At 48.4% G+C, this 17545-nt stretch overlaps 1 protein-coding gene across 1 annotated transcript; it reads right to left on the bottom strand.

Annotated features, from left to right (window-relative positions):
* Nucleotides 1-14183: 14183 nt before the first annotated feature.
* Nucleotides 14184-16417, bottom strand: SOX14 (SRY-box transcription factor 14). The gene has a single exon (XM_019746632.3). The coding sequence runs from the start codon at nt 15929-15931 to the stop codon at nt 15209-15211; it is 723 nt and encodes a 240-aa protein (XP_019602191.1). The 5' UTR covers nt 15932-16417; the 3' UTR covers nt 14184-15208.
* Nucleotides 16418-17545: the final 1128 nt, after the last annotated feature.

Raw genomic sequence — 17545 nt, 5'->3', positions numbered from 1 at the left:
AGTCTCCAGGGGATGGCCTTGTTTCCCTCTCAATCCTTAGTGCCCCAAAGTGCTTAAATGTGACTAGCACTCCATGACTATGGGTTGAATGAATGACAGTGTAAGAGGGAAGGGAAGAGGAGGAAACTGGAATAAGAGGTAGAGAGAGAAGGGAGACCACAGTGAGACCAAGGGAGAGAAAAGCATGGATGGGTCAGGTCCCCAGAGGCTGGCTCTGGGAAAGAAGACTGAGAGCACAGAAAGAAGGGGCGGGGCCCTCAGGGCTGTCGTGACATAAAAGGACTGTGATGAAGACAGGGGGCAGGCAGATGCTGGATGTGGGAGCAGGAGGAGATGGGTAATGTTAGCTCTGACCTTGGCGCTAAGAAACCCACTGAAATCCTCCTTGCCATTTCCAACTCCCAGCTACCAAAGAGGCCAATGTTTCTGAAACAGGAGAGATTTTTTTTCTTTTTAATACAACTGGGAGGAAACAAGATTTGTCAATTTAAAACTTTGTAGACAGTGTTTTTGCTCCGAACTGTGCTTATAAAGAAAAGAAATAACATGTATAATGAGGGGCAAACTGTAGCCACATGGGAAGAGGGAAAAGGCTGGGGATGCTCTTTGTGTCATTCTGTAAAGAAAAGGTATGACATCACTTTAAAGAGGTAGACAAAACAGACCCTCAGCTGATATTCTCATTCATCATAAAAATACAGAGGGAGCCAAAAAAATGTATACACATTTTAAGAAAGGAAAAAACTGTATTAAAATTATAATACTCAATATATACTGATAACAAAAGATGAATACAAGTCATGTGTATACATTTTTTTGGCACCCCCAGTATATGGAAAATGGATTTTTTTTAAAGTGGAAGAAAATAAGTAATAAATCCAAAATTATAGCCACCACTTATTAAGTGTGTGGCATAGTACTAAGCACTTTGCAACCATAATGTCCTCAAAACAATCCTGTGAAGATGGCATTACTTCTATGTCGATTTTGCAGATGAGGAAAGTGAGGCACAGAGAATCCTCACAGCTAGCAAGCAGCAGAGCTAGGATTCAGGTCTCGAGGATTTGACTCTAACACCCAAGTGATTAACCAAAATGACAATCTGATGCCTGGAAAAGACCCAAAAGGCAAAACAAATGCAAGGTAGAAGAGACCTAATAAATGAGTTATCGCTGCAGAGGGAAGCGTGATGAAGGACCCAAGTACTTGAAAGAAAGAGATGCCGAGGATGCAGGTCGATGGATAGGGTGATAGCAAGAGCCCCAAATTGGGACGGAAAAGACCTGAGTTTTGGATCCTCTTCCTATTGGCTTTGTGACTGTAGACAAGTCATTTAACTTCACAATGCTCCAGTTTCTTGTGTAAAATTGAGAAAATAGCTACAGAGAGGGTGTCGTGAAGACTGCTTGAGAGTGAGGTAACTATATGAAGTGGGGTAAGCTGGGAGGCCTTGCACTCACACATTCATTACAGCAGTGGAGCACCACAGGTGGTTTAGAGTGACAAAGCAGTTCCAAATGAGAAATGTGGCGAAAGGAAAAACGTAGTATGTGAGAAGATGTCAGACCCTACCATAGAATACACAACGAAAACCAGTACCATACTGAAGCAAAATATTTGATTTGCAGATTGCTTTTTTCCTTCCATGGGCTAACCCGCTTCACTGGCTTTTCTTTGTTTGTTTTTTGAACTTTTCCTGAAGGCTGCTTTGGAATCTGTGCTGAGAGTGACAAACATAAGGATACAAGCTACATGATTTTGGAAACAATCTCAGACTTGGCGAGGCCACAGATTAAGATTTCAGCCCTCTAGGGCCACAAGGTAAAACATACCCTGAGAAGTCAGGCAGGTGGGGTGGTGTGCCAGCGCTGGGACCCCTGCCGACTCAGGAGACTGCATTCACTTTCTGCCTCTTTACAAGGCACAGAGATACTGGGGAATGGCCACGCCTGGCCTGCCTATGGTTAGTGGCCTTTTTCTTCCATTTTTACCACTTCCTGCCCAGCTAACCTTAGAGGATGTGGCTTTCAAACCCCATTCAGACCTTCCTTCCCATAAATCCCCTCGACTCCCTACTCCCCCCAATTCCCATGGAAATGTGCTAGGTTTTGTACAATATAATTAACAGACTGAAGACATTCTGAATAAGGAGATAAGGCACTACCAAGAAAGCATTAAAACATTATGAGAGAACCTGGTAAATCTTCATGCCCTCCTCCCACAAGAAAAGGTGCTGATTGCCTACTGCTTTCTTTTAGCCTCTGAGAAAAATGAGAGAAATAGAAGGAAAGGGTGTGGGCCAACAGCTAAGACTTGGGCTACAGACTAACCTTTCCTGCTGTCGGGCTGCATGACTTTTGACAAATCCCTTTACTCCTCTTTTCTTTCTTCATTTTCCTCCATGGTAAAGTGAGCACTTTATATCAGTGTTTCCCAAAGAGTGTGACTTCGAGATAGTATGATGTTACAAGGAAAAATTTTAAATTTCAACTACCACAACAAACTCATGATTCATGTAAAATGAGGCTAAAGTGAAAGAAATGAGTCAACATAAAGAAAAATATAAAGTTTGTGTGTTACATGCTATTGAGTCACCTCTGACTCCTGGTGACGCTATGAATGAGTGACGTCCAGAGTGTCCTGTCCTCAGCAGCCCTGCTCAGCTCCTGTAGACTCATGCCTATGGCTTATTTTATAGAGTCCGTCCATCTCATATCTTGGCTTCCTCTTTTCCTGCTGCCTTCTGTTTTTCCCCAAATTATTGTCTTTTCCAAAGAACCCTGCCTTCTCAGATGTGACCCAAATTGTGAAGGTGATACTTGAATGAAAAAAATTTGACCAGCTCTAACCTTCTGTCCCTTATCAAAGGGCAAGGGACCAGGGCCAGCATTCAGTCTTCTCTTTTATTTTTCTCCTTGGCATCCCCTCTCCTCTGCCCTCCCAGCCTCCATCAGGGCTTTCTGTCAACATTATTGAGAAACTTGCCTAACACACACATGCACTGGTTTGCTGTCCTGAGATATAAAACTGTAATTTGCCCAAGTGATCATGTCATCAATTGCAGTTCACAAATAAAAGTCTTAGTATCTCCACGCATGGACCCCTTCCTCTGACTTCATACATTCTTTTTTTTTTTTTTTTTTAAGGAGGGCTCAGTTCACAGTGACCCATGCGGGTATCGAACCGGCAACCTTGGTGTTATTAGCACCACACTCTAACTAACTGAGCTGACCGGCCACCCCCTCACTATTATTATTATTTTTAAATGTGACTTGTTAGGAATCATTTGTATTCCAACTGAGGGTGCGATTCTAATGCTAGAAGAGGAAGGAGTAAAAGAACATATTTTTGAGCAGTTACGTAAAAGTTGTGCTCAAAGGAGGGACTGGGCAACTGAGAGGCTTTGGAATGTTCTGACATTGGATATTGCCTTAAACATAAATATTGTGTTCAGTAACTTTTCTTATGGCAAGCTTTGATCTTCCCAGAAAGATGTGACAGATACAAACTATTATTAGCAAGGAATGCAAAGCCACTTGCTATTACAATGGTTGGTACACAAGTGCTCAATGCAAGATGAGCAGCAAAAACCATTGTTCACATCCTAAGGCAAAGACACAGAGGCTGAGCAGATTTAAAGAATCTGGCTGAGGAATTCAGGGAGACGGTACGGGTAACAGATTTACTAAACCTGACTAGGGGCAGGAGAATGAGAAACAGGATTTGGGAAAATATTTCTTCTTTCCCTTTCCAACACACTATACCTTCAATTGCTAAGCTTCCTGGCATAGGGGGCCTTATGGAATAAGCATCATGAAATGAGTCTGAAAAGGGCTGGGGGCTCATCTGCTTGGCTCTGCAGGAAATCTGTGTCTGTGACTGTGACCCTCATATCTGTGATGACTCCGGCTTAGCTTGGTGATATCCTGGTCCCTGACTGTATATGCAAGACTTAGAAGCAGCCAGTGTGACTTGGGCCAATAAGTTTGAAGCAGTGTGGGCCCAGCTAGTAAGAGGGCTCCATCCAGAGTTACGGGCCTTCCTGTGGAAGGCTCCCTCCAGAGGAGATGCTGGGCGGTTTAGAGTCCACATATTTTATGCATCCACCTGAGAAAGGGAAAGTGTTACAGCTCCTCCCCCTTACCCTGAAACCATTTTCTCCTCATCCTTGGTCTCATCCCCAGCTGGGAGTTCTGTGGGTCCTGTGCCTCCTCCTTTACCCCCTCCAGTGAGTTCTTCACTTTCTAGATAGTAGTGGGCAGACAGTGAGCATGAGTATGATGTTCTATTGTGAGGGCCTTGAGCCCTTGGTGAGTCACTCAAAGTCTCTGAGCCCCAATTTCCTCCAACGTGAAATGGGGTCATAACAGTACGTACTTCCTGGTCCTTTGAGGAGAATTTAACAAGATGGAATACCTGAGGCACCTCACATGCTTCTTTGGACAGAGTGCTCAATTAACGTCCATCTAATAAACAATTGTGGCTTTCTCTTATTGCAAACGGAGTATATATCCCCAGAGAAGATGGAGGCAAGTCTTCCTGGAAAAAAAATACAATCAATTAATACATATCCCTAAAACACATTTTACTGAAAGAAAAAGCAATCTCATTTAATTCACTAGCTGATATGGTACCTAAATGCTGGCTTTCCTCTCAGTCACTAATTTCAAAGAGATCAAAATCTTACCCATTTGCGTCTTCCAAGCCAGGCACAGTCAATGCTCTTTGGGGTAAAATACAAGTTCCCTAACTTCTTTTTTCTGCAGCTAAGCCAGGGACTTCATTAAATGAATGGTCTGAGGCTTGGTACCTAGACTTTGGCTTCTATGACAGACAACAGCTCCCACTGGGCTCTGGGAGTTTTCCAGGTTCATCTGATCATAATCTTGATTTTGTGTCTTTCAGTATCATGGATTTCTCCTAGTAAGACAGTCAGAGCTTTTGATGCTGCCCTCCTTATCAGTAGAACAAGTATATGAGTGAGCTTGATACCATCAGTAGGGGACTAATATCCAATTATTAGGACTTTATGATTAATCAGCCTCTCCCTTCATCATCCTTTTCCCACCGCGTTTCATTGATAGTGGTGTGGAACTTTAGCATAAGGGGTCTGGGTTCCCCTGGGTAGTGGTGATTAGCTGCCATTCAGAAAAGTAAGAAAGTTTAACCATAAGGGTTCATGAATCAAGGTCTTTTCAACTCGTTTCCCCTTTATTAACGAAATGAATGCTGTTTTGACCTCTAGTTGAAATTCAGAGGATAACCAGAAGACAGAAATTAATACATATCCCTTTTGGTCTCAATCCAAAGAATTGTTTTCTTTCTGAGGTTATCCTACTTTTAAGCCTTCCCCAACTAAGAAGGGTGAAATCGTAATAGTAATTTTCTTTTTGGCAACAGTCTGTCACAAATCAAATTTACCTTTTTGCCTCCAGGTTACCTCATAAAGGGGCAGGGACTCCTTCTCTCAGTGTGTTTAATGACTCAGATGTCCATCGCATTACACATTGGTGGACAGTGGAGATAATCTAAGTTCTGGTTCCATTTTTTAGAAAATGGAGGACAAGAACAAAATGTCCCTGTAGAATGTCCTCTGAGAGTTGACATGAGAGAGCAAGAGGCTGCACCCAAAGAGATGTGCAGTCTTGATGTGCTAAGAGAGCTCCAAAAGAGGCCACCTGCAGAAGTACAGGGCTGTGGCAGAGAGAGACCTAATCACAAGACTTGGCTTTAGATTTGCCGTTAGAATTTCTCTTCTTAAAGTAAAAAAATCCAAACCCATCTTCATTATCACTCATTTCACCTATTTTTTTGTAAAATATGTTTTCAAGAAATGCTGGAGCATCTTCAACAATCCGCAAAGGAGTTAAGGTTGTTAATTTGACAGTAAATTGACCGCCTATCTGATTCAAATCCTCTCTACCCTTATATGTTCACCATAAATATTGCTATAGCTGTGTGATACTTTGAGTTTCACCAAGTCTGTGGTAACAAGGTGGGTCTGAACTCCACGTGTCAGCTGGAGCTGCCACAGCAGCTGATAGGGAGTCATTTGTACTTACACATGGTGCTCACATTAGCTCAGGGTGTAACCTATTTACACAAATATGCAAATGGCTCATTGAAAAAAGTATATTTTGACAGAGAAAAATTCAGCTCACCTCTTCTATAGATGACACACCTTCAGGCCTTCGGCTTTTTTTCTTCTGAGTTCTATTCTCAAAGATAACTCAAAGCAAACAGATCCTTCTTATTAGGTGTATGACAAACATTCGAAAGAACCCAGAAGGTAAGAGACAATGATAAAGAGAAATTCTAAAATGTTTTCAAAGTAGTCCTCTCATCCATCTGAGTTATATCATACTCATTCCAAATGAGTCTGTAGAGTTTGAGGTAAGAAATATATATGAGGCATTTCAACTTCTTACCAAACGGTGACTCCTTTTGTCTCATACCCCGTTTGTTTAATTAAAAATCGAGTAGGATAATGCATTATCACAGTGGAAGGAAGTGAGACCAGGAAGAAACCCACATGACAAAGAATGATTCTGATAATTTATGAAGACCTGTAAGGGAAATTTCTGATCTGACAATAGTGTTCACGTTTTATAAAGAAAAACTAAACACAAGGAGGAGAAGGAAAGGGAGGAGAAAGAATAGAAAAGGAAAAAGAATTAGTCTTCAGTTTGGAGAAGCATCATCCTGTGGGAATACATTTTCTGTTTTTCTTACTTGTGGAAACTATCATCAGATGCTTATGGTTGATCTTGTTCTTACTTAGGTCTGTAGATCTCCAATCATCCATTGAGGTGACATTAAGATAGGGGCTGACACTACCTCACCCTTGTATTGGGGTGGATATGGAAAAAGTGTGTCATGCTGGTTATTATCTTTTATTTCAAGAAAAGTAAAACCTATTCTTAAGTAATCTTCTCCACTTGGACGCCCCCAACTGACAGCACCTCTCTTTTCTTAATCGATACAAGCAAATTTTAGTACACAATTATTTAGACCTGCAACTTTTAACACAAAAGAGTTGATGTAGCTCATACCTCGACCAAACAGAAAATCATCTGGGAAATGTGAACTTGTTCTTACCCATAACCTCTATTTTAATGAAACAATCCATTATTGATTATTGACCCAACATAAGGATTCATCCTTTGGTACATTTCTAGGTTACCGGAGGGTTTTCAACTGATAAATGTCTTTTTATTGCATGCATATTTTACAGAAAAATAATTGTATATCCTCTGCATATAATCTTTTAGGCATGCTGCATGTGCTCAAACTGAAGCAAGAATGAAGATGAATATGGTTAAAATTTTGCTCTAAAATCATAATGTTAAATTATCAGGGATACTTAAAAACAACAAAATCTTCCTTCTTTCTCTAGCTTTCCCTATTGCATCTCAATCTCACATTATTTTAAAGAAAAAACTTCATTGCATATTCTAGCAAAGTATATAGGTAGAAGAAGGTTTAACAGAGCCAGAGAGAATGTGCAAGGAGTGAGAAAGTGAATTGATGGATGGATGGTTAAATGAATATAAATGAACTGACACCTTTACAGGAAAATAACATTTCTTTTCTTTTTTTATTCTATAGATCAGTGGGTTTTGTATCTGTAATTCTTTCATATCAGCAAAGAGGAAATAAACTCTCATGTAAATCATTTTCCCCCCATCTGGAGCATATTAAAACCATGCCTTTTTTTTTTTCTTTTAAGCAGACTCTTTTTTCCCTATTTGCTTATCAGTTCATCCACCATTACATTTTAAATGAAATTGCAAGACCCTTGTCCCTCCCCCAAATTTCAGCCTGATGTAGGAAAGTGGGAAGCAGACTTTTCTTGCTTTAGAATAGTGACCTAGATTCAATTACAGATAGATCCAGAAGAGAGAAGTGACACCTTACAATTTTCTTATAGGTCTTGAAAATATTAGAAATCCCAAAACAATACTTAATGGAAAAGAATCTGTTTATGTCCCCATGTTTCCTATTTTTCCTCTGCCTTAATTGCATTGCTTTGGTCCATTTAATTGTTTCTGCTGTAACATTACAATAGGTTTCCCACGGGATATTTACAATCATAAAAACAGGCATTTCAAGGAAATTTCCGAATTTTTTTTTTTGAGAGTGGGTGTCTATATATGGAGCGTGTGTAATCCTGCAAACCGAACACAAACAGATGAAAAATAATCACATAAAAGGCATATTTTTCTTTACATCCTTAAAAAAGCAAACAAACTACATTACAAAAGCACACCTATTTTAATTGCATTGCAGACAAAGCACTGAACGGCAAAAAACAAAAAAACAAAACAGGAACACGTGCATTTTTTCTTTTTCCCAATTACTGTGGGAAAATGTGGTCAAAAGAAATAGAAAAGAGGGGAGACTCCTGTGATTCTGCTTATTGACTTTTATCACTAAATTAAGCATATAAATGACCTGAACGGGTGGCTTGGTGTATTAAATGAAAAAAAAAAAAAAAAGACAGAGCGAGAGAGAGAAAAGAACAATGATTCCCTCTTCCTTTTCTCTCCCTCTCTGATCTCAGCCTGAAAGGAGTCTCAGAGAGATAAGAGAGATGGGATTCGGTCCGCGCTGCCCTAGTGTGTCCTGCTTATCCCGGAGCAGGGGGGCAATTGCCTTCCATGTTGCATTTCCGTTCGGGGTTCACAATAAGCGGTACAGCGGGAGCACATTCCCCTCCACCTCCACCGCCCCCCAAACAAAGAAGCCAGAATTGGCTGTCCCAAGACCAATGCGTTTGGGAAGCTTTGAGGTGCGTGAGGGCGACACTGGCTGCTGTGAGCAGCTGTGGACACCTCAAACCCTCGCAGCGGGTTTGGAGTATCCCAGCGTAGGAAGAGGGCAGAAGTGGGCTCGCGTCTATGCGGGTATCTAAAATGAAAAAGAAAGGCAAACCGCGCAGAAGTCCGGGGGTGAGGTGCAGAAAACAGAGAGGGGGCGCGGCCTTGGTTCTCAAATACTTCGGATGGGTGGTTTTTCCCAATAGATTATTTCAGACCCTAGGAAACAGGACTCCACTTGGACACTGGGCGCGGCACTGGGGATTTGGGTGCGCGCCGGCCCTTGCAGAAAGGGTTCCCGGGGCCGCGCGGGGGAGCGCAGCAGGCGCCCAGACCCCGGGGAGCCGGCGGAGGATTGTTTCATTTCAAAGTGAAAATCTGCAGGCTTTGGGAAACGATATTCAAAAAAAGTATATAATCTCCATATGCCGCTCAATGGAGGATCCTCGTAATTTACAGCGGCAGATAAGGCTAGAGGGTGTAATAAAAAATCTGAAGCCCTCCCCTCCCCCTCGCCGCCTCCCTGGAATTGCACCTTGGGCAGCGGAGCAGAATCCGGAATGTGAACTTCTCCCGACATATGTTTCCCGCAGATAAGTAAACAATCTGGACGTGAAATGGAAATGGTAATTAATGCAGTAATGCTGTTACACCTCGAGTGTGCAAATCCCATTGACTCGCCGCGCCACGGGGGGTGCCGGGCGAACGGGGACCGGCGACTTGCGCCTGGGCCGCTGTCTCCCGCCCTCCTCTTCCCTCCTCCCTCGGTCCCCGGGCGGGGCGTCAGAAGAGCCCACCCGGACTTGGCCCTGCTGCAGGAAGCTGGGAGCCGCTCAGCGACTCTCGCAACTCCCAGCCCTCTGTTCTCTACCAGCTAGGTGGGTGCTCCGCGCCCACCGCTCCAGCAGAACCCAGCACGCGCCACACACCCACCTTTCCTCATTTTCAACGCCGCTCTAGCGCCCGCAGAGCCTGGGGCTCAGAGGTACCGCCCAGCCCAGAGGCACCCAGGAGAGGTTGAGCTCTCGAGCAGGGAGCTGCAGGCGGCGCTGCGGCCTGGTGGCCGAAGTGGGTCCCGGCGTCCTAGAACGGAGGGTCGCCCCGCAGGCGTCCATCCGCTCTGGTTTTCCGTCTTCTTCCAGCTTTTGGCCGAGTGCGACCCCGCCGGCTGGCAAAGTTTTTCTGAAGTCCCTTTTATCCCAGCCCCGAAGTCACAGACCCCGAATGAACTGCTTCTCTTTCCGACTCAAAAATGAAAAAGTTTGGAAATCGCCACTGGTCGCCAGAGTGGCGTAACTCCTCCACTTTGCAGGAAGGAGAAAACTTGCGGAATCTTTTCGGTCTGTGTCGGGCCTGGGCACCCGCTCCCTTCCCCAACTCCAGCCAAACTTTCTGGGCCTTTTGGGGGCCGACGGGGATACCCAGAACAGGGATTCAAGCGGAGAGGACGGAGCATCTGGGAAGGCGCCTAAAAAGGTCCCGACCCGTGGCCCTTCCTGCTTCCTGAGAGCAGGACTCCCACGACCTGGCCCTAGGGTCTGGCCAGGATTCAGTGGGTGACGGCTCAGCTGGACACAGGGCTGGAGGCTGGGCGAGGAGGGGGTGTCGAGGCTCCCTCTTTTCGCCTTCAGTCCGTCCCTTTCCCAGTGCCAGAGCCAACACTACCAGGCCGCGCGGGCCCCAGGAGGGCGCAGCCGGGGTTATGCAAGTGGCGACCTCGATTCTCTGGTTCTAAAAATCCTCATTTTTAGTGGCCCCCGTGCGCCCCCACGTTCATTATTTTCTTAGTTACTCTGCAGTAGCCCAGTGCCAACGCGTCTGGTTCCAGGACATGGCCCATCCGCATAGCGCCAAGAAAGAAACGAGCCCGGGTAGTACTCCAACAGCTGGGTCTGCGAGGGTCTCCAAGGCCAAGGCAGGGCCAGAGGCTATGAGGGCGCGCCTCTCGGCGGAGGCGAGAACTACCCACCCAGGCATCTCCAGCACCCAAATGTATGGGCCCCTTCTGCCTGTCTTTCTTCCTCTCTCACACTGATATACACTCAGCAAAAAAAGGAGATGAGAGTTCTTAACACGACTCTTGTGAATTACGTGATATTCAAATGACTTGAAATTCACTGTCGGGTTGAACAGGCCTGAGTTGGGGAGGAACCGAAAGAAATGAGAGTCCTCCAGGGCGGTCCTGGCACATCCGCTTGCCAAGTTTTTCGGGCCCTGGAAGTCTTCTCGGATCTCTCCGGAGAAGCTGCCCGAGCGGGAGACGCTTCCTTAAATAGCACGATGTAATAAAAGTCGCCTAGGTCCTACCGTGACTGAAATATCACCCTGCTTTAGATGACTGGAGATTCCTGAAGGTTATCTAGATCCTATTTTAAAATGCAAATGTTAAGGCTGTCTCAGATGTCAATCGCTCGCACCTCAGTATGATTTACCCTAAGTAACTGGTCTTTCCAAACTATGAAGTTAGCGGTTCTAAGGAAATTGATATTTAAATGGGAAAACTCAGAAACTGGAAGGGAATCAAAAGTTTTGGGGGTCGCATCCAAAGCTGGGGAAGAGCATGAAAGGCTACAGAGGCTCACCACCAAAGGACAGGGGCGCAAGGGGGCCAACGATCGCATCTCCCGGATGTGGCCAGTGTGCCTCTGAGCCAATGGTTGCCAAGGTTAAGAACGAAAACCTAAAACCCAAACAATTCTGCCACTGCCGCCGCAGAGCCGCCGGCTGCCAGCCGGAGCACGATGCTGGTCAAGTCTCTGCGGTCCTGGGAAGCACCCAGGAGAGGAGAGGCGGGAACGAGCGCGGCACGCATTGGGTCAAAAATTTTTGTCCCATGGAAACAATCGCACCCTCTGGCTCCACTGCTCGAGGGCGGCCCAGGCTTCGGACAGAAGTCCCGGACCCCTGGGCTGCGGGACTGGAGCAAAGCGCAGAGGGGTGGACGGAATCTCCTCCTGCAAAGTCCCCCGCGCCCCGCGCGCTACGGGAGTTCGCCATCTCCCGAACATGCCAAGTCTGTCGAAGGAGACTCTTGGCTGCTCTGGGTTGCGCGACGCGCGCTCGGGAGAATCCGCTTTCCTGACTCCGGGCGGGCGGGGCGCTCCTCTCCCTACAGGTTTGCTTTAATGATTTTCTTGAAAGAAAGAGACAGTTGTGAGCAAACAGGTTTGACAGGGACGGCTTCCCCCCTAACCCCTCCACACACCCCAGGGGATTTCTTTTTGTCTGCGCTTGACTTCAAAGTCAGTAATAGGCCCCTGTCAGCGGCGTGACGAGCAGGATTTGGGCTGTTTGTTAGGGCGAGTCCCGGCCGCACACCTCGGCAGAGGCTCTGCGGCCCCAGGGCGCGGGGAGGCTGGGCTGAGGCCCTTCGGGGCCCAGAATGGGGCCAGGCCTAAGGAGGGCAGACAGCCGGACATAGCCAGACTGGGAAGGAAGGAGACGAGGTGTGCCAAGCAGAAACGGCCCGATCTAGATCCGTGGCGTTAGGTCCCGAAATTTGTGCTGGGTCCCTTGCTCTCTGCCGGCTATAAAGAAGTCTCAGTCGCCCAGCCGCTGTGCACAAGCGCCTCCCCGCTACAGCGCACCCCAGTTTCCTGGAGCTCCCTTTCGAGTCAGGCGCAATGTGGAACCCTGGTTTCAGTTTCCCAGTCCGCCACCTCCTGAAGCCTTCCCCACTCGGACCCACCTGGTGCCCCTTCCCAGCCTAAGCCCATCTCGGTGTCGGTTGGGAGCTTTGGTGGGGCCGAACGCTCGGGGTTCCTTCCGGGCTGAGGCACTCTGTGCACCCCGGGCGCTGGAGCGCCGAGCTCTGCGGGGAGACACCCAGACCCCTGTAAGCTTCATCTTAGGAGATGTTAAGGGACACTGAGCTATGAGGGAGATCAGAGCTGCTGACAGGACTGTCAGTTGGGGTTATATCAGACAGCAAAACCTTGGCGCCTCCGCCCTTAGCCTCCTGGGCTTCCTAGGGGGCGGGAGGAGGGGCCTTCCCTAAGCGCCCGGTGCCTCCAGACCCGACGGCCACCAGAGGCAAGTCACTTCCTAATTGTCTCGATTTGTAAGAGGGTTTTGTGATGCTAAGTAAGCGTGGCGCAGCCCGCCCGGTCTCCCCGCACACGTCCCCCAGCCCGCCTTTGTTTACCTTCGCCTGATCGCTCATTTATTTATCTATCTATTATTTATAGGCGTCCCCTCCTATTCAGCGCCCGTGTATGTTAATTGTGTTATACCATTTAATTCTAACATCGGTCTCAAAAGAGCTCTTAATGAGAAAAGCATATACAACACGGATCACTTTGCTATTCAGCTCAGCCAGATGGACAACTGCTAACTTTTTTTTTTTTAATAATGAAAACCCCCCCTTTGACAAAGGGGCTCGGATGAATAGGCTCCAAATAACACCTCAAACACTTCTAATTGTTTTGAGGACAATATGCTAATCCGTGGGTTTTGGCTTTAGGGTCTGTTGACAACATTTCTAGTGCACTTCCAGCCACCGACTCCTTTGGAAACGGCAGAGGCAGGCGCACAAATCCCTCAGCAGCAGCAGAAAGCAGACCAGCCGCTAGGCTGCCCCCCACCCCCATCCCACACCATAGCAAAGCCAGTGGGAAAAGCACCCGACCTATGGAAAACACGCGTGAGCACGGCTTTGGGGGGAGGAGACGGGGGTTTGGGGGTAACACTTCGATTTTGAGAATAAGTTTCAAAGAGTTGTACTGGAAGGCATCAGAAGGTCCTTTCCACGAAAAACAGCAATCTTCAAGCTAACATTCACCCATTGGGGGCGGGGGAAGGGGGGAGGTTCTTTTCCTTGTTTGTTAAACACCAAGGGCTCTGAGTTACTCATTTTTAAAAACTCGTTGCCCAAGCCGTGTCACTATCGACTTCTTTTTCACTTTGCTCACACAGGGTTTTAGTAAAAAGTCTCCCACTGCGTTTCTTAGACTTTTATTTTTTAACTTAAAAACCAGCATCCAGTCCCAAACACCTGTTTAAAAATAAAATCGATTCCACCAGTCTTCCCCCACGCATTGAACTTAAACACCCATCGCAGGACAGGATGCTCCACTCGCAACTTGTTCCCAGTAGACTCGCGCTTCTGTCCATTCCTTTGGAGTTTTTTTTTTTTTTTCTTTTCTCTCTCTCTCTCTCTCTCTCTCTCTCTCTCTCTCTCTCTCTCTCTCTCTCTCTCTCTCTCTCTCTTTTTAAAAAGAGAATGCATCCAGACCTCTGGTTTTGTCTTAGCTCATCCTCTCCTTAAAGTGGTCTGACCACTTTGTGAAGAACACAGGGACGGAGTGACGTACCAGGGACGGATACCTTTGTCCAGCCTCTAAAGGCAAAAAGCGGTTTCGGAGGGTGCAATCAGGACAAATCCCAGACTCTGGGCCCCTTTGCATCCAGCCCAAAGGCCACCAGGCTCGGCCAACGCAGGCCAGCCACCTGCCACCACTGCTAGAGTCACTCTATGCACTCTCAGCCTCCCAGCGACCCAACGCCTCCGCCCCGCGGCCCTGGCCTCCTGGCTTCAGATTTTAGGCACATCAAAGGTTACTTTTTGCAATGACAGATTGTCTTTATTCGAAACGTCTTTGTTCAACAAATGAACAGAGTAAGGAGATGAAATCCTTCTAGGTACATTTCCAAGACATCGTCAAAACATTTATGACCATTTAGGATGTTTTTATTCTTTTAAATTTTGTTCACTTTCTACTTCCTGACTTCATAACCCGACATTCTGTCTAAAAGTAAACTTAGGTCTCTAGGAGCACTGCTTTATACAAAGTAAATAACCATGTGGGTCCTTTGTTTTACCTTTAAAGAAGCAAACACTATCATAGCATGATTTTAAATAGAAATGTTTCCCTTTCTGTAGTTTTAAACTTTTAAGCCTCTCCCCCACACATGAGGAGCAAATGGCACCTAGCTGTGTCTGATGGCAAAACACAGAGCTAACTCTTTCCTTCAGGGTGCAAAAGAAAAAAAAAAGCATATTCTAGATATAATACCAGAGTGTGGGAGTTCTGGAGTCCAAAGCCCATCAGAGGAGAGAGGAGGGGACATAAATAAAGCAAACTGCCTAGTTTTTTGTTTTTGTTTTTGTCCAAAGGGGGTACAGTCGGAGATTTGTTTTGGGACAGTTGGGGTAGGGGCAACTGTATAGCTGTCATAACGTTCGCAAGTTTCTGGCACCTGTCTGCGCCTTGGGTCCGGTAGGACGCCCCTATCATCCCCCTGGAAGAGAGATGCAGAGTCTGGGGTAAGGTAGGGGGCGGCAGGCAGGGCTGGCCCCGAGGCGTCTGCAGGCCCAGGCTAGGCGCAGAGGACAGGGTGCAGACCCCGCTTCCAGGCCGCCCTCCAGGTCTGGCGGGCCGGGATGGGTGTTACATGGCCGTGGCGTGGGCTGACGAATAAGGATCTATGCCAGTCTTGGTCATGCCCGGGAAGAGGATGTAGGCGACGGGGGGCTGCAGGGTGGAGGCAGACCAGGCGGTACAGTTACAGGGCACCACGTAGCCCGGGTTGGTGGGGGACGGGTGCGTGTGCGTGTGCTGGCTGGGGCAGCTGAGGCTGCCGAAGGCGCCGTTCTGGTAGCCCAGGGTGGACGCGTAGGGCAGTGCGCCGGTGGCCAAGGTGTGGGGCACTTCACCCATCTTCTGGATGGCGCTCGAGCTAAACTGCGCGGGGTCCAGCAGGGAGTAGGGCGCAGAGGCGGGCGGCAAGAAGGCCCGAGCTTTTTCGGGCGCGCTCAGGAGGCCGTCGGAGGCCCCGACAGGCAGGCCGGCCGCCTTGAGCGGGTCCGTGTCGCCCAGGTAGGGCAGGGGGAAGACATACCTGTCCTTCTTGAGCAGGTTCTTGGGCTTGCGCCGTGGCCGGTACTTGTAGTCGGGGTGCTCCTTCATGTGCTGGGCACGTAGCCTCTTGGCCTCGTCGATGTACGGCCGCTTCTCTGCCTCAGACAGAAGCTTCCATTCGGCGCCTAGGCGTTTGCTGATCTCTGAGTTGTGCATCTTGGGGTTTTCCTGGGCCATCTTGCGCCGCTGGCCTCGGGACCATACCATGAAGGCGTTCATGGGTCGCTTGATGTGGTCTGAAGGTTTGGACATGGTCCCGGAGGCTAGGAGGGTGGGGGTGGGGAGTGCAGAGGCTCTGCAGGACAGCCTGGGAGCGGTTGTCTGTCTGCTTGTCTGTCCGTCCTGAGCCGGGGCTCTGAGCTCCCCTCGCCTCCGTACCGCTGAGGGAAGCCAGAGAAAAGCACTAACCCCGCAAAGTTCAGCTGATCATGCCAGTCTCGGCACCCAGGCAGGCCCCGGGGGGCGAGTGGGGGCAGGAAGGGCGGGGTAGGAGAGGGCGGCCGGCCCGAGGGCTGCCAGCACCAGAGGCTGGGGCCCAAGTACCAGAGTCTCTGGGATTAAGTGGCCAGGTAATTTGCTGGCGAGGGCAGGAAGCTCCTCCTTTTCCCTCTCTCCACCTTCGCTTCTCTGGTTCTCTTCTCTCCTGTGTCCACAACCGTAGCTCCCTCCCCCCTCCCGTGGCTTTCCCGTAGCTGCCTTGCTTAACGCAGTACCTGGCTGAGAATGCGGGGTGGCTGGTGAACGAGAGCCAAAAGCGGCGAAGTTCAAAGGCGAGGTGGGCCGGGACAGCACGCACTCTGACATAAGCGCTGGGCGGTGACTCCCCAACCTGGGCGCCAATCAGCAACAGAGAAGGCGAGGAGGCGCACCTGCCCACGCGCGGGTGGAGGCTTGGGGAGCGCGACTGCTGGGGGCGGGGAGAGGTGTGAAGGAGAGACTGAGATCCGGAGGCGCGCTGAGCGGCCAGCTCAGGACTGGGGTCTTGGATTGCACATTGTTTCTGGCACTGTCAACAAATAAAACTCTTCATGCCTGTTTCCTCTCCCGGTTGTGCAAAGGAGAATCAAGGCTTCGAATACAAAGACCCGGGGAGGGGGCAGGAACGGGAGCGAGCCGAGAGCACGTGTTGATAAATAGGACAGCCTCGCCACAAAATGCAAAGACAGCACTTTCCCCTCTTGTCAAAGATCCTTGGAATAGAGAAAGAATATGTCAAACTCAGGTTAAAAAGCGAAATAAACTTTTAGCGCCGTACTCTTGGCGGTCCTTGGGCAGCGTCCTCATGGGACGCCCCTGGGCTCCGCCTCTACTCGTGCCCCAGAATGCGACGCCTGGGCGGAACGCTGGGCGCCGGGCTAGCTCCGCCGTGCGTTCCAAGCCGTAGCCGAAAGGCCTTGCGTCCCGCAGTGCAGAGGTTTCAAACCTCTGGTGGTGAGGGTTGGTGAGCCTTGAACACTGTGATCTGCTCTTCACTTTCGTGAAGGGGCGGGGATGGGGTTTCCAGCACGATTCCTATTTATATAATTTAGTGTTTTTAAACCTCCAACTTTCCCTCCACATCTGCCCTAACGCAAGGGCAGCTTGGAGGCCCACAGGCGCGCGCCGGGGCGTGAGGGCTTTCCTGTTGCCCCTTCTGCAGCGACCCTAGGGCAGAGTCTGTATTCAGGCTGTATTCGCACCCAGGGTCGGTTTGTCCCTGGGCGCCTCTTCCCACCCGGCGAGAATGCGAGACTCGTTTCTTGCGTCAGATGAGTATTCTTCGGGTAAAGAGGACGAAATAACCCGCAGAGCTAACCTGCGCGCCTGTTTCGTTTGAATAATTGCCTGCCCAATGTGAAATGCCCTTGGGGGAAATATTTATTAAAT

Source organism: Rhinolophus sinicus, chromosome 5, assembly GCF_057876585.1.
Source record: "Rhinolophus sinicus isolate RSI-liver-muscle chromosome 5, RSI-T2T, whole genome shotgun sequence".
NCBI lineage: Eukaryota > Metazoa > Chordata > Mammalia > Chiroptera > Rhinolophidae > Rhinolophus > Rhinolophus sinicus.
This window is presented reverse-complemented; position numbering and strand designations above follow the sequence as displayed.

What these genes read in the sequence shown, in the direction of transcription:
- SOX14 (XM_019746632.3), bottom strand. Translation starts at nt 15,931, where the DNA reads ATGTCCAAACCTTCAGACCACATCAAGCGACCCATGAACGCCTTCATG.